Source organism: Macrotis lagotis, chromosome 7 (assembly GCF_037893015.1).
Source record: "Macrotis lagotis isolate mMagLag1 chromosome 7, bilby.v1.9.chrom.fasta, whole genome shotgun sequence".
NCBI classification, from domain to species: domain Eukaryota; kingdom Metazoa; phylum Chordata; class Mammalia; order Peramelemorphia; family Peramelidae; genus Macrotis; species Macrotis lagotis.
In genome coordinates this window covers 9,233,332-9,249,823 of record NC_133664.1, presented here as the reverse complement: position 1 = coordinate 9,249,823, position 16,492 = coordinate 9,233,332, and the positions used below count along the sequence as shown (strand labels likewise).

The 16,492-nt window shown below is 41.2% G+C and overlaps 1 protein-coding gene across 7 annotated transcripts in view; it reads left to right on the top strand.

Moving 5' to 3' along the window:
* The window catches only part of SNX13 (sorting nexin 13), a 129,864-nt gene extending 115,762 nt beyond the window's left edge, over positions 1 to 14,102 (top strand). For all 7 annotated transcript variants that reach the window (XM_074195432.1, XM_074195429.1, XM_074195428.1 and 4 more), the window contains 6 exons: positions 510 to 671; positions 3,001 to 3,072; positions 4,887 to 5,032; positions 5,217 to 5,285; positions 7,522 to 7,634; positions 10,405 to 14,102. In XM_074195432.1, the coding sequence (XP_074051533.1) occupies positions 510 to 671; positions 3,001 to 3,072; positions 4,887 to 5,032; positions 5,217 to 5,285; positions 7,522 to 7,634; positions 10,405 to 10,652 (810 nt within the window). In that variant the 3' untranslated portion in view covers positions 10,653 to 14,102. The remainder of the gene's footprint in view (positions 1 to 509; positions 672 to 3,000; positions 3,073 to 4,886; positions 5,033 to 5,216; positions 5,286 to 7,521; positions 7,635 to 10,404) is intronic.
* The last annotated feature ends 2,390 nt before the right edge of the window (positions 14,103 to 16,492 follow it).

Genomic DNA, 16,492 nt, shown 5'->3' with positions numbered 1-16,492 from the left:
AATTCCTGAATTTGAATGGTTTCCAAAGCCATTCTTTGTGTTTATCTCAGTAAAGTAGGGGAAATCTGTTTTTGGAATCTTTTGTTTTGAGTTCAGATAAATGTTAGCTTACCTACTGGAATGCTACAGGTGGACTAGTTCATTTTGTCATTGGGTGAATGTTCATTTCTTCATCATCCTGACAGTTGTCCTTTGAATTTTCTTTTGTGAAAATGAAAGAATTGTTGGCCTTATAAATTTGTTACAATCTCTTTGATGAAATCTTCAAAACTTAGTATTGTTCAAAATGGTCCCATGGTTTTTAACCTGTGCATATTAGCAAAATAATGAAGACTAAATGGAACTCCCCATTTCCCAACATTGACACTGTAGCCATTGATGGCAGGAAGCTCCCTCCCCCATAGGCCAGGAGGAGTCTTGGAGCCCAGATGTCGGATGTCCAGTGAATGACTGCTGTGTGTCTCATCAGGCTTCTTAGAAAGACCTGCTGTCTTCTCTGTTCCCTTTAGATGGACACTTTTGTAAATCCACTTCGCAATTCTATGAGGAATGTTTCAAATGCCGTTAAATCTCTTCCTGATAGCTTGGCGGAGGGCATGACAAAAATGTCAGACAACATGGGCAAAATGTCAGAGAGATTAGGACAAGACATAAAACAATCATTTTTCAAGGTAAGAGTACTTTTTTGGATAGTATTTTTAAAAGTTAGCTATTCTCAAATCAATATTTTGGGCTATCTAGATATTTGTTTTCATTTCTTTTCTGAAATTCAATAGAATGAAGCATGCTGAAATAAGAAAGCTAAATATTATAAAGAGAATTGATTAGGCTTTCTGTTATAATGCATGATTATAGTCAGTTATTTAATCTTTCATTTCTTTTATGAAAAAACAAGACAGTGTATTAATTCAGTTTTAATCCAGATCTATGATTCTATTTATGTGGAGAATTTGTGGTAAGGAAACCTCCACTAGAGGAGACCAGCAGCAATTCTGTTTATTTAGCAAGGGGGTGAAGTGACTTACTCAGACCAATATATAGCTGTCACTCAAACTTGTCTCTTGGGGTGGCTAGGTGGCATAGTGGATGAAGCATCGGCCCTGGAATCAGGAGTACCTGGGTTCAAATCCAGTCTCAGACATTTAATAATTACCTAGCTGTGTGGCCTTGGGCAAGCCACTTAACCCCGTTTGCCTTGCAAAAAAACTAAAAAAGAAAACAACAAAAAAAATAAACTTGTCTCTTTGGAGTTTTGAGACCAGGTTCCAGATTCTGGCCCCCTATAATTATATTACTATTAAAAAAATATTTATAAATGGCAAAATTCACTGCTTCAAGCCATTATGCTATTAAATTGGGCAGTTTCTAGTCATAGAAATTAATTATACAATAATTTAATACTATTGTAACAGCTAAATTCTAGTCTTCATTCAGATATTAATCCCAGAAAATTCTCATGTTTTAGACTGCAGTCTGACTGGCATTTGACAAAAGAGCCTTTCTCTACCATCAGTCTTGATACTGTTGCATTATTAATACAAATGTATTTCAAAATTTTTCAGTCCCATAAAACTCTGAGTCAGCCATCCATCGGAGTTCAGGGAAGGCTCTGTTTTATATATTTCCAGTTTCCACATTCCAGAAATTTGACTTTATCGTTAATAAATTATTGTTTAAAATGTTTGCCCCTTGGGGTATGAAGATGATGCTGGACTCTGAGGTTCTGTTGGTAGACTGCTAGCCTTGAAGTTTTCTGCCAGCTCGGATGACCTTCAGGTGAGGGACTGGATGGGGCAGCCCTGGAAGGTCTCTTCCAACTTTGCATTTTATAAAACATGATGATTGGAAAAGTTGTTGAACCAGGTATGCACCCAGAAAGAGATTAAGTCACTGGCCCCCAAAGGATATGAAGACAGGTTTTGGGAAGACCATGAACAAGAAGCTTAGAAGTGGGGAAGAGGGGCTCATCCCCCAATCAGTGAAGGAAGAAATGAGTCCAGGTCTCAACTTTAGCTTTATCTTTCTTCTTGTATCAGACTTGGGTGCAAGCGTTTATCTCCCCCATTAGCTCCTGTAAGTCTTGCCTTGTAGACAGTGAATTCTCTTGTGTGTACTAGAAAATGTTTAATTAGTATATGGAGAATTAACCTAACCTTCTCCTCCTCCCTCCCTTTCCTGTTTAGTAACTTCCTGATACAAATTGCTCTGTGTCCCCTATGGCCTTCTTTCTTTATTCTTTTTCCCTTTGAAAATTTCCCATTTGTCTGGATTCATTTACCACTTATTTGTACCTGAGTCCTACACATACATCTGTCTCTAATCTTCAGGGCTGAATCATCAGTTAAGTTCTTATTAGACTGTCATTTTACAGAAATTTGAATTTATTAATAAATTATTGTTAAAAATGTTTGCCTCCAAAAAGTGCTACTCTGATGCCTTCTCAGGGGGTGGAGGTGATTTTTTCCCCCCCTCTCCTTCGGTTTATTCTCTCGAAGCTTGACCTCATCTCCGAGTTTGGTCTGAGCCTGGGAAACCCACTTTTGGATGGGAAGGCCAGTGATGCAAGCAGGATGCAAGTTTGCCCCGGCTCCAGAGCTAAACCTTCTCTCTTCTCTGGCTGCACTACATACAGCCCCCTCTCAATGGGCATTAGCTAACGGGCTGTAAAAATGCACTTAAATTGAAACATTATTATGTCTTCAATGTTAAAACTATTGGAGACCTCAACTTCTTTTTTAGTTATCAAGTGATATGTACTCCAGACTGTTGGGATGTTTTTGTTTCCCTTTTTGTGTTGACAGTAGGAATTTTTTAAAAATGTTACCTGTTTGATGGCTACTGGTTTTTATAATGTTCTTATTGTAAGCTAGGCCCATATTATACAAGAAGAAATTTCTGTTCCATCTGTGCTGTTGGTTTTGTATTTTGTGTTCTTTCTCTTTTTTGGTTACATTGTGCTCTTCGGTTTATTTAATTTTTCTTCCTTAATTTTCCTCTTAGGTGCCTCCTTTAATTCAGAAGACAGATTCTGATCCTGAACATTGCCGCGTCTCTGCCCAGCTTGATGACAACGTAAGTGATGTCAAAATTTGTAAATTCATTGAGAATGAGTTTTGTTGTCTTTATGGTTATGATTAAATGTCTCTTTTGTCATAAGTTATTTTTAATGATAAATAATATTAGCCTTTAAAAGGCAGTCTTATCAAATACTGACCATGTTGAGTGTAGCAATACAGAGAAAGTCAAGAAGTACCCATGAAAAGCTCCCGGTCTCCTAAGAGGGGCACCCCATCAGAAGCAGGCATAGTCACCATACAGCCAAGGAGATGGGCATTAGGCTTTGATGACTGTAGTGGTGTCCTGACCTTTGATTTAGTAGAATGATGCCTGGTCTTCTTGGCCTAATTAGCACAGAAAATGGCAGTGAGTGGGGAGATCCAAAGACTTGCATGGAAAAAGTAAAAAAGAAAAGATTCTGAGTGAGTTTCTGAAGCTATGCAGCCTTTCATTTTCTTTCGAATTTTGTCTTTACAATTGTCATATTGAGGCAGCAAAGAGAAGGGCTAAGACCTTTTCTCCTTCAGGCAGAAGAAACCTGAAGTGTGTCCAAGTGCTCCTCTCCCTCCCAGGTCCTTTGTCGCAACTTCCTTTCCAAACTCAGTTTTAGGCTACAACTAGATCTTGGGAAAAGCCTTTTTTAATCTCTAATTCCTCATTTAACTTAGGTTTTCTACAACTTTTGTTGCATCATCTCTAGTTTTTCTACATTTTAAAATTTGTAACCTAAAAGATAATCTCGCCAAGAGTGATTTTCTCTTGATAGTCTTTGCTGCCTATTGAGCTTCCTTTGAGGTGAGCTGATCAGATCATCAAACACACATTGCTGCCAGCCTTATTTACTCTCACAAAAGGAATTTGTTCTCGACTTTGGATCATGAAATTGGGGCCCATGCTCTCATTGGCTTTGTGCAGTACAGTCACCAAGGCTGCTAACAAAGAAGCTCAAAACTTAATTCTTCCTTGTCCATTGTGTGGTCACAAGTTTCTTTCCTTTGGTCTATTAATTTTCTTATTGTGGTAGATTTATGGAATTAGTTCTAGAATTAAAAATGAATGGATCATTTTCTACCTGCTACACAATGTTGGGAAAAGTTAATAATAACAACAGGAATAGCAGTCACGTTGATAATGGTCTTTTAAAATTGGCAAAACACTTTCCTTCCACCTACTTTATGTTGTCAGTAGTGCAAGTATCATCTTATTTAACCTGCCTGTAGTCAACCTAACATGCTGTTATTGTTGTTGAGTTGTGAAGTCAGTAGTCATATTTGCCTCTTCATGATCCCATGGATCACACCACTCCAGATTCTTCTGTCCTCCGTTGTCTCCTAATGTCTGTCCAAGCTCATGTTCCTTGCTTCCATGATACTCTCCGGCTCATCCTTTGCTGTTCACTTTTCCTTTCACCTTCAATCTTTCCCAACTTCAAGGTCTTTTCCAATCAGTCCTATCTTCTCAATATTTAAGCTTCAGCATGTGACCTGCCAGTGAAGTAAGTGTCTGAATCCATTTCTTTTGAGAATTGACTGATTGGACTCTTTGCTCAGATGTCTTCTCCAGACCCATCATTGAAAATGTTGGGTCCTTCTGATCCAGTCCTTAGGGCCACACAGTGCTACTGGAAAAACCCTAACTTTGATTATCCAGACCTTTGTCAGCAAGGTGACATCCCTTTTCAGTTTGCTACCAGATTTTCCAGAGCTTTCTTTCCAAGGAGAAGGTGTCTCATAATCCATGACTGCAGTCACCATCTGCCTTGATCTTTGGGCTCTGCCAGATTCTGGTGCAGGTAACAACAACTCTGTTCCTTTTCTTCCTGTTACCAGGTGGATGATAACATTCCTCTTCGAGTCATGCTGCTCCTCATGGATGAAGTCTTTGACTTAAAGGAAAGAAATCAGTGGCTGCGAAGGAACATCAAAAACTTGCTCCAGCAGCTCATCCGAGCCACCTATGGAGACACCATCAACAGGTGCTGCTCTCAGCCTCCCTGAGCCCTGAATCCTGCCTGGCTTAGTTCCTTCAGTCTTCCCAGCCCAGGGGGTTCTAATGGTTCAGACTTTAAGTTCTTTATAGAAAAATTCAGTTATTTGTCCTTCGGGTGCTTGGTGGCTTTTTAGTCATTGGATTGCTCACTTAAATTTCTTTAATTGCAGAAAAATAGTTGACCATGTTGATTGGATGACATCACCTGAGCAAGTTGCTGATTCAGTCAAACGCTTCAGGTATCTTTAAGATAAATCTTACAGTGGAACAGAATACTTTCCTTTAAACCTCGCCTTGTGAATTAGGGAGTTCAAGTTGTTATTCTCCCCATTTTGCAGATGAGGAAACTGATTCTCAAAGAGGGGAAAGGTCATGACTTGCCCATTGTCACATGACTAGTAAGTGGTCAGAGCTAGCGCTTCTGCCCACATGTCCTCTGACTTTACATGTAGTGTTTTTTCCTCTCAGAGGAACAATTTTCAGGGAATTTTATTTTTCAATATCAGGGACAGCAAGTTGGGCTTTACTTTTGGTTTTGGATGGGAAACAGGCTGGTTTTGGGGGTTTTTTGTTTTTTGTTTTTGTTTTTAGGTTTTTGTAAGGCAAATGGGATTAAGCGGCTTGCCCAAGGCCACACAGCTAGGTAATTATTAAGTGTCCGAGGTTGGGTTTGAACTCATGTCCTCCTGACTCCAGGGCCTGAGCTCTATCCACTGCACCACCCAGCCACCCCCTGACAGGTTGTTTTTGGGGGAGGATTTTGGTGGAAAAAGTGGGTGAGTGTCATTTCAATTTAATGAGTAACTTCCAGTGCTGGTCTTTCCCTGGTCTTGACTTTGGTAAGAGATGTTCTTTCTCTTAAGTGAACCCTTGCTCTAAATTAATAGGAAAAGTGCAGATACATCTCAATATCATGAAAACCTTGGCAGGGTGAGGGTGCAGGCTCATGGGGTCTCTTAGATTTTTGGTCTACTTCACATGTTCAGGGGTTCTTTTTCATGTCATGGAGAAGGGGCCACAGATAATCCAAAATGGGGGAGTTGATAAATCTTTATTTTGTTGGGAATGCTATTTTAAATTTCTATTTGTATCTATATATTTACTTTATTGACACTCTCAAAGCCTTACGTACTCCCTAACCCTTTCTTAGAGTTAAATTTGCCAATTCTAAATTTGGGAGTTTGAAAAATTCTCTGTCTCCCTTCCTATTCCCCATTCCCTAGTTTATTGTGAGAGAGGATGGCATCTCCCTTCAGGTGACTCCCAGAAATGACCTGCCCATCGTGCTGCCTTCTCTTGCTGCCTTTTCTGTCTGTCTACAATTTCCAAGGAGCTGAACCTGAACAAGATGCATCCATAGCACAGGGCTTATGGAACACAGAATCCCTTCAGATGCCCCAGCAAGACCCCAACCACATCAGGGTTCCGCCACAGAGTGTCCTGCCCCTAGTCAGAATGACTTGATTAAGCCTAGAGGGTGAGGGATACAAAATGGTCCTCAGCCCCTCTTCTCAGGGTTGGTGGCACAGGGTGGATGGGACTCCATGTGGGATTCAATTTAAAATATGATTAATTTTTACCAAAGCCCAAAACATTCATGGTGGAAGGCATCTTTCTGGTAGTATGTAGAAAATGGCCTGGAGAAGGTAAAGCTGTCAGGAGGGAGAGGTTTCTTAGTGGGAAGGCCACCTGGGGGGAAAGGGGCCAGAGGATGAAGTCCCAGAGGTTGGAAGCTGTTGGAATAAGGGATTATCTGGTTTGCTTGGGGCCCAACTGGGGGAGCCCTTGAAGGTTAGCCTCTATGAAGCACTGTCCTCCTGAGGATGGCCTAGAGGGCTTCTGCTTGAATGTCTTCAGGAAGCAGGATCAAGTGTTGGATTGAAAATCAAAGGGGCCTAGTGTCCTGCTTTCGCTCTGCCACCTGCTATGCAGCTCTCCTACCCTGAACAGATCACTTGGCTTTCCAAGGCCTCAGTTTTCTCATCTGTAAAATGAAGAATTTCTCTCTGTGGTTCTGGCCCCACATCCTTAGGGAGAGGAGAGGGTGGAGGTGCTCTCCCATGATGACATTGTTCAGACCAGGGTTAGGGGGAAGGACACTGAGCTCTGCAGTGAGGGGAAGAGTGGTGCCTGTGCCCGAAGGCAGACTGGCATCTTCAGATTCCTCCCATGTCAGCATTTCCAGAGGTTGTGCCCACAGGGAGGGGTCCTGAACCCCCAATAAGGGCGGCTACTTCAGGTGTGTCTCATTCCCTGCCAGTGGTGCCAGGGCCTCCCAGAGGTCTAGTAGGAGCTTAAGGAATGTGGAAAGGCATGTGCCAGCGATTGTGCTCACATCAACACACACCACCCACAATGCCCACACAACCATAGATTTTCTCTCGTGTGGTCTGTGTACTTAAGCTAGCTTAGCAGAGTGTGGTGGAACTCATAGTGCTTAAGATGGTCATTTGTGTTCCTCTTCCTTTGGAACAGGGATGCTTTTTGGCCAAATGGCATTTTAGCAGAGTCTGTACCATGTAGGGACAAAGCAATCAGGATGAGGACCAGAGTCGCGGGGAAAACGAAGCTTCTCGAAATAATGCCAGGTGAGTAGTCAGCTGCTGGGCATTGTCCTGGTGCACCCTCGCAGCAGCTTCTTTGGGATCTCCTTGTTTTGAAGCTTTCCCCTGGGGCTGACTTGGTGGGGGCACAGACACCAGCTCTGCGGACAGTTGAGAGCTATGTCTGTGGAGGAAGGGGTCAGTGATCGCCTGGTCCAGATAGCATACCCTTTCTGTGGGAGTCCCGGAGGTGGGGATAAGACTCAGACCCCCAGACTGGGCCCCACCAACCAAAACAGGTGGTAGAAGGATCCAGCAAATTCATTCTGACCTCCTTATGTTAAAAAGGAAAATAATCTGATTAAAAGCAAACTTTCAAGCACTTCTAAAAGACCCATTTTGCATAGTAGTATTTGAGTAGCCAATTATTTGTCTTCCCAAAAGCAAGTTCTGATTTGTCAGCTTAATTTTCTAGTGTCTGTGGCTGAGGACAGCAAAATTACAGTTTCAAAAAATGTTTTTTATTCAAACAAGATTTTAGTTCAAAATAATGACATTTTCTGCAATTGCCTCTTGATTGTTTGGCCCCAAGTCATTTGTCAGTGTCTCCAAGAGGTCCTAGAAGACTCTGGGCAGAATTTTTCCCTGTAACTTTTCCTACTAGAAATTAGAATAAAGAGAATTTCAATCTCAGTAGATGCTGAAAAAGCCTTTGTCAAAATACAGCACCCATTCCTCTACTAAAAACACTAGAAATCATAGGAATAAATGAGTTGTTCCTTAGAATAATTAACAGTATCTATCTGAAACCATGAACAAGCATTATATGTAATGCCATTCCCAATAAGATCAGGGGTGAAACAAGGGTGCCAATTATCACCACTGCTATTCAGTATTGTACTAGAAATGTTAGCTTCAGCAATAAGAGAAGAAAAAGAAATGGAAGGAATTAGATTTGGAAAGGAAGAGACAAAACTCTCACTCTTTGTAGATGACATGATGGCACACCTAGAGAATTCCAAAAAATCATCTAAAAAACTACTAGAAATGATTAGCAACTTTAGCAAAGTCACATAAAATAAATCCTCATAAATCCTCAGCATTTCTTTATAAGACTAGCAAGATACAGCAGCAAGAGCTTAAAAGAGAAATCCTATTTAAAATAGCAGCAGACAACATAAAATACTTGGGAATCTACTTGCCAGGGCAGACTCAGAAACTCTATAAAAAACAACTGTAGGGGCGGCTAGGTAGTGCAGTGGATAAAGCACCGGTCCTGGAGTCAGGAGTACCTGGGTTCAAATCTGGTCTCAGACACTTAATAATTACCTAGCTGTGTGGCCTTGGGCAAGCCACTTAACCTCATTTACCTTGTAAAAACCTAAAAAAAAAACCCCAACAACTTTAAAGCTCTTGTCACACAAATAAAATCAGATTTAAATAATTGGGCAAAATATCAACTGCTCATGGATAGACCGAGCTAATATCATAAAAATGCAATTCTACCTAAATTAAACTACTTATTTAGTGACCTACCAATCAGACTTCCAAAAAATTACTTTAATGAGCTAGAAAAAAATTGTAATTAAATTCACCTGGAGCAAGAAAAAGTCAAGACTATCAAAGGATTTAATGAAAAAAAGTGCAAAAGAAGGTGGCTTAGCCCTACCAGATCTAAAATTATATTATAAAGCATCAGTCATCCAAACTGTCTGGAGTGGTGGATCACTGGAATAGACTAGATAAAAAAAGATGATTAAAAAAAGTATCTCATATGTAACAGCTGTAGGTGATTATATGTCTCTAACTGATATTTTAAAGTTTTTACAATAGTGCATTGCCTTATACTTGTTGGAATTTTCCCACATATTTAAAAATATTTGAAATAGATGTTATTGCTGCCTTTATTTTTGTCATATACTTTGAACCAAAAAAGAATCCTTGGAGTTCAAAATTATTCATTCATTTTCATGACATGGTGACAGTCAAAAGGCCAGGGCCTAGAGAGCATGGGCCTCCAAAGCCACTTGTGTCTAGCTGTCTTGGGGAGATGTACCTCATGGCAAAGCAGAACAAGACCTCTTCATCTTCCATTTTGCTTCCCAAAATGAGGCAACTTTGGAACCTGCTTTGTCCCTCCCCCCCCTTCTTTGTTCTTTCCCACCTTTCTTTCTTCCTTCCTTCCTTTATCCTTTCTTTCTTCTTCAGCACTCACCATATTGGTGCCAGGCTGGGCTGCTTGGATACCCCAGGGTCTTTCATCTCCCCTGCCCTTGCCCCCTTGGGCTCTCACTATTTTGGGTGTCAGACTCAGGATAAATGTTCAGTATACCTTTTGTCTCTCCTGAGCCTCCCTGAAAATGGACCATGTCTGAGTCCTTCGGAGGAGCCTCGCCCAGTGTCCTCCAAGCTGCCTCTTTGACTGGGTCAATTCCTCTTCATTGCCTTTCACATCCAGACCTCTCCCCAGTCTGGTCCCAGGTATCCACTCTAGGCTCATGCTTCCCCAGATGGGTCTCCCTCCTACTCTCCTTCAGGAAGGCTTCCTAGAGACCCCCAGAAAGAGATGGTTCTTCTGATACTCCTGTGGGGGTCTTCTGTGTGTTGTCCCTTAAGCTATAAGCTTCCTGAGGGGCTGAGATCAGACCTTGCAGGTTTGAATTCTTCAGAGTGTCTGCCAAGGATCCCTGGACTCGGGAAGTTCTCCTTGAGGCTCAGTCCCAGAACGTAGGAAGCCTTTGTGCTTATTGGGGAGCAGCTTAGAAATTGGATTCATTTCTTTGAATTTTAAAAGTTAATCTTTTCCTTTGTTTAGATGAACTGAAGCACATCATAGGGGCTGAGACCACTCGCAAGGGCATTCTCCGTGTTTTTGAAATGTTTCAGCACAACCAGTTGAATAAACGAATGGTCTATGTCTTTTTGGAGGGCTTTCTAGAAACCTTATTTCCCCAGTATAAATTCCACGATCTCTTCAACAAACTGCATTCTCGGTCAAAGCAGATGAGAAAGTACAAGCAGAGACTGCAGACAGCCCAGCCGCCCTCTGTGCAGAAGAGGTGACCCTCACGACGGAAGCCAGGGTTTGCTTGTCTGGGATGGGCAGGGCCTCCAGGGCACCCCTCCCCGGCCACGGGGCCGCTCCGGTCTTGTAGTGTCACACGTTAGCCCATTAGTACATCCATGAGACCTGGGGTTCTGCTCATCTTCGCCCATCGTCCTCCCCGGGACTGCTGCAGGCAGATGGACATCGGCGTGGCTGAGCCGTCGTGTGGGTCCCATTCCTTTCTGACTGAGGAAGCTTCATGCAGCCAGCCGTGAGCATCAGAGAGTACGTATGGGAGGGCTTCACTCCAAGGAGCAGGCGCCTGGTCTTGGCACTGGGAGATTGTGCAATGGGCAGCTTGGGGAGATGGCAGTCTGTTTTGTGTTAGGACTGTTGAGGTCTAGGTCAGTATCTTGTGAGGGAAGCATTGCCCCATGAAAGAGCTCTGGAACAGCTGTCTCAAGAAGGCAGTGTCACAGAATGCTATTCTCCCCAAAGCATGGACTGACGGTTAAGAAATTTGATTCTTTTGCCCTAATTAACTCTACTCTTGTGATGTAAAGAAATAAAACTGGGTAATCTTAGAATTCGGTTGTACTTGTTATTCAGTGGAATAGACAGAGTGTCCCTTTTATGTCCAGGATGTGCTTGAAGGGCCCTGGTTAGCTCTGGTGGCCTGTCTGCCCAGGGACTTGGTCCTGCCGGGGCTAGAGAAGGAAGCACGCTCCGACGTCCACCTTCTTGGAGAGGCTGCAGGCCCTCCACCTCCAGGGGCCGGGGTGCTGCCCCATAGGGTACAGGAGTGTGGCTTGTTGGAAGAGACACCACGCACATTTTGTCCTCTGAAAATGGAAACACGGAAACCCTCAGTTGGCAAAAAAGTTGTCCTCTTCTCCTTTTAATTGATTGGATTTTCACTGACCGTGGTTAGATGGCTAGGTTTGCTACTCACCAAAAAAAAAAAAAAAGATTTTTAATGAACATCATTTGTCATATGCAAAATACAAATTTCTGAATCCACCACAATGTATATATATATATGAAAATAATGAAAACACAACTATAATATTTTTTTAAATATTTTTTTTATTATTTGCCTAATGTAAAGTTAAAAAAAATACCCCAACAAAATTCCCTCAAGTCTATCCCTTTAATACCCTGAAATAATTCTATCCTATGAAGAAGCAAATGTGTACTTTCACTCTTTGGGGGCCTCTAACTATTTCAGAGTTTTCTTACGCTCCGTTTTCACCATTGGGATTCTTCATCTGTCTGCCATGAGAGTTGCTCCTGCACAAACATCCATGTTCCCATTAGATGAGCGTTGGGGAGGGGTTCGTTCTTTTTATGCCTTTCTGTTAATAATATTTAACACTATGAGCTTAAGAGCATGAAGCTACTTACCAGATCACTGAGCCAAGATCCTGGTGGGAACGGAGCCCCCAGGTCATAGCAATATATGTGTGTGGATGTATGTATATTTATTTATTTTCATATATATATATATAATATATGTATTATATATATATATATATATATATGTGTGTGTGTGTGTGTATGTGTATGTATGTGTATATCTCCAGCTAAGAGGAAGGGTCTAGGCATCCAGGGCCCACTTATTTGAGAGCTTTAAGGGTGAGAAAACACCCCATGTTGATTTTGTCTTTTTCTCTCTCGAAAACTACTTTAAGCCTATTAACACAATGAAGCCTTTCTTTAAATATTGGTCATAGTAATCATGTTTTTTGCTAATGTCTTCATGCATACTTGCAGTATTTGGGAATTTGGCATGTGAAAGAGAGAAATCCTGAGTACTTGTAGTAGATTATCTTTTCCTAAGATTGATGTGATGGGTTTTCTTCCCTAAACTTTGAAATAATGATTTGTGAAATGTGTCCATCCATAGCAGGGATCAACTTGACCACCAAAAAATTGACTTTCACCTCCCAGCCTCCCATTGTCAATGGGATTGTTTTTAAAAAATAAGAATGAGGTTAGTTGTGTACAAGCTAAAGATCTTCAAAACTGCCACATTTGTACGTGTGAAAGAAGGGCTCTGTAGGTGAGAGAGGCCGTAAGCCATAGCTGGATGGCGGCCCCAAATGCAGAATCAGTGTAGCGCATCCCTCCCCCAAGGAGAACCTGGCTACTATCTCGCCAACAGTTTTTCTGAACAAATTTGTTGGAACAAATTTTTACTAAAGAATTTCTAGGTAGCATTTTCAAAACAAGAATATTAAATAATAACCAGATGAAAGCAGGTATATTTTCTCTAAAAAAAAGACCTATATTCTGGCATTCAGAAAGAAGAGTGGTCGTTCTAAAATTCTAGAGATCTTCAGGTATCTTGATCCAGCTATATGTTAACATCTTTAGTTCACAAATCAAGTACAGTGAACCATGTCAATAAAGGCATTGCGTTAGTGCATCTATAAATATATACATATATACATACATATACATATATATATATATATAAATAAAAGAAGATTTGTTTCTTCTGATATTTAATTTCCTAATATGATTTTTACAGTCAGTGGTGCCTTTGGGCGAGAGCTATTGAAAATAATCTCTTTGAGGTTCTTAATTTGTTTTTTCCTTGTTGCTGTTCTATTTTGTCTTTAAGACTATACATGATTGAACATAGAGAAAAATCTTCCTTGCCACCTTATGTGTTCTATTTTACCTTGGGGCAAAATGTATAATTAAAATACAGCACTTAGACATATTCTAGTATTTGGGTGTTCTGAATAGTTGCTGAAATAATTGTGCCATTGACCAAAAATGCATTTGGTTAGCCTTAATTTTCTTTTGAAGGAACATTAAAGTTTTAAAAATATTTCAGTTGGTTTGTTCTCAAGCTTGTGCTACTGGTGTTTGCTATGATTAAACCATTAATTTTAAGTGCTGCCAGAATGTGTACCACCTTTTTTAAAAAGTTAGCTATTTAAATTCCACAATCTAAAATTTAATTTTGTGCAATATTTTCATTTAACGCATGTGAATTTGAATAATTGTAAAATAAATGAATTTTTAATGTTTTGAGAGAGAAGTTAAACTGTTTTCTTAACCCAACAACTTGCATTCTGTTGTTGCTGCATCTGTTTATTTAAAGACTTGTTTTAAAAGTCTTGTATGTCATACTCCTTGTAAAATTCTCTTGTCATTCGTGAACTTCACACAGGGGAGAGTTACTCCCCATGTTACAAGGGCAAACTTTACCAAGCACATCTTTAGGGATAGAGCTGGTAAAGACACCTTTTGCATATATCACTGTACAGTCAGTGTCAGCTGTGTGCCTAATTATTCTATCAATACTTTCTCCCCTTCAACAAAGAACAAACTTCAGTCAAAATGTCAGTCATTTATTGAACTGGGGAAAAATAAAATTTTTATTTGGGGTTTGCATTATGTTCTGTCCATTAGAAAAGCTGAAAAATATTAACACTAATAAAGTATTAACAATTTTTTTTGGTTGAGTGTATGTAATAATTGCTAATGTATTGACACCTTAAACATATCCTTTCAAACATCATTAATGTTCCCTGAAACCACCTGGGGGCATTGCTAAAAGAACAAAGTTTGCTATGAGGTGACATGAAGGTCCAGGGAAGTTCCCAGAATACTTTCTTGATATAATTAAGATGTCTTAATTTCTAATATAGTGAACATCGATAGATGTAACCCACATAAAACAAAGGTTCTGGTAGTGGAGGAGGGGAGAGTCCTATTCCCTAGGAGCCTGTTGCCACCAAAGTTGGAGAACTTTGGGGACCTACATGTTCTGAACTAATGCAAACATGGGATCCCACCTGATTGGGCTGGGTAGGAATGGGCAAGTTCTGCAGTGAAAAATGGTCTCTTTCGGGGCAGCTAGGTGGCACAGTGGATAGAGCACTGGCCCTGGAGTCAGGAGTACCTGAGTTCAAATCAGGCCTCAGACACTTAATAATGACCTAGCTGTGTGGCCTTGGGCAAGCCACTTAACCCCATTGCCTTGGGGAAAATCCTAAAAAAAAAAATGGTCTCTTTCCTTGACCCTCCGTGCAGGCTTCCCTTGTTGACCCTGACCCAGCACTTTGTTTAAGCCTTCATCATGAATGGCGTGCTGTGGTTATCCAGGTCTGGGTTGTTCTCCACAGACTATGAAGTTGTTGAGTCTGCAAGCACCAGGGGTTGGGGGCTAGGTAGGAAGGAATGGGTCTAGTCTGTATCAGTGGATTACATGTCCATATGGAGGAGATTGCTGCCTTCCAAGATAAAACAATTCCTAAAAACTCCTTGCATGGGAGAATGTGATTCATTTTTTTCTATCCAACATAGCCTGGTGTGGACACAATCAAAAAAAAAATAGCCAAAGGTTAACTAAAGCAATACTTATAACTGGAAAACATAAAGATTCTCAATACCTTTGCTAAAGAGTGTGTGAACCTCATTCCTCATGCCATCGTCTGCTGTCACTACAAATCAGGTCCCTTGATGGAACTGGAGGGGAGAGGAGGTGTTAAAAAGGGTCATGCAGCAAGAATGTGGCTGAGGAAAGATTCGAACCCAGATCTTCCTGACAGAAGTTAGCTTCTTGCCAATTGAATCATGCTGCCTCCTCTTTTGTAATTTAATCATGATAAAAATAATTATGTGGTTGTGATATCAAGAAACTGGTTCCATAGGTTCAAGGTGGGTGACCATGCTATACAGTCACTCCTAAAGGACATAGTGATGACGAGAGCTGACAGTTCAACTTACCTAGAACATAGCAATCCAAAAGGGGAGCAATGTGAAAAAAGCTTGGAAAGGTAGGCTCCATCTAGGTGATGAAAACGATTGGACTGACCATTTTATCTGGTTGCAGTGAGGAGCATGAGTGATGTGATCATGCCTGTGCTTTGGAGCACAGATTGGAGAGAAAAGAGACCAGCTAGGAAACCGTTGTGGTAGTCTAGGGTGGGGAGGAAGAGATAATGGGCCCCTAACATCAGTCAATCAACTTGTCTTTCTCTTCTAGGATCTGTTCATTTATCAGTGCATTTTGCCCCTCCATCAATGCAGGTTGCAAAGATAACCACTGGGGAATTGTCCATCCCACTCTGCCTTTGACATAACTACAGTGTGCCCTCAGGCACTCTGGACCTTATTTCCTCATTTGTAAAATGAGTGGTCATAGCAGGTGTCTGGGGTGTCTTCCTGCCCTTAAACCCAGTTTCCTTTGAACTGTGGTCTCCAGATCCACTCTTTAAAAGCTCAACCGTTTACAAAGTCATCACATTTGTCTTGTGTGAGAGAGGGAAACTTCCTCAGCTGTATCCTTTGTCCTCTCTGTAAGTGGATCCAGGCCAAATTAAGCCTCAAGTCTCCAGCTTGATGTCCCAGCTTTGTTTTCATAGAAGCTGGGTCCCCAATGGAAGCCCAGATGTTATCCCAGCTATTTGCCCCAACTGCTCTTACTAATGATAAATCCAGACTGATTAAGTCAGAGACTCATTACCTCATTTACTTGGGGATCCTTGACCTGGGAAAGTTTATCATCTGCCTTCATGGCAATTAGCATTTCAAGTGGGTTAGCCCTCAGGAACCAATGCACTTAATGGAAAAGTGAAAAGCTAGGATGGTTTCCAAAGCCTTAGATCTTACCTTGATGAGGGCCTTTAGTGCTATCTGGGGGGAGTGGGATCAATCAGCAAATCTGGGTCCAAATCCTCTGGTCACTTCCTCTGTGACCTTGAGTAGAGGAGTTCATCTCTCTGGACCTCCACTTGCTGCTCATCTGTAAAAATAAGGGTCTCAGACAAAGTGGCCACAGAGGTCTCTTCATCTCCTTAATCCATTAAAATGACCTGAGTTGGGTGGCCATTGCAAC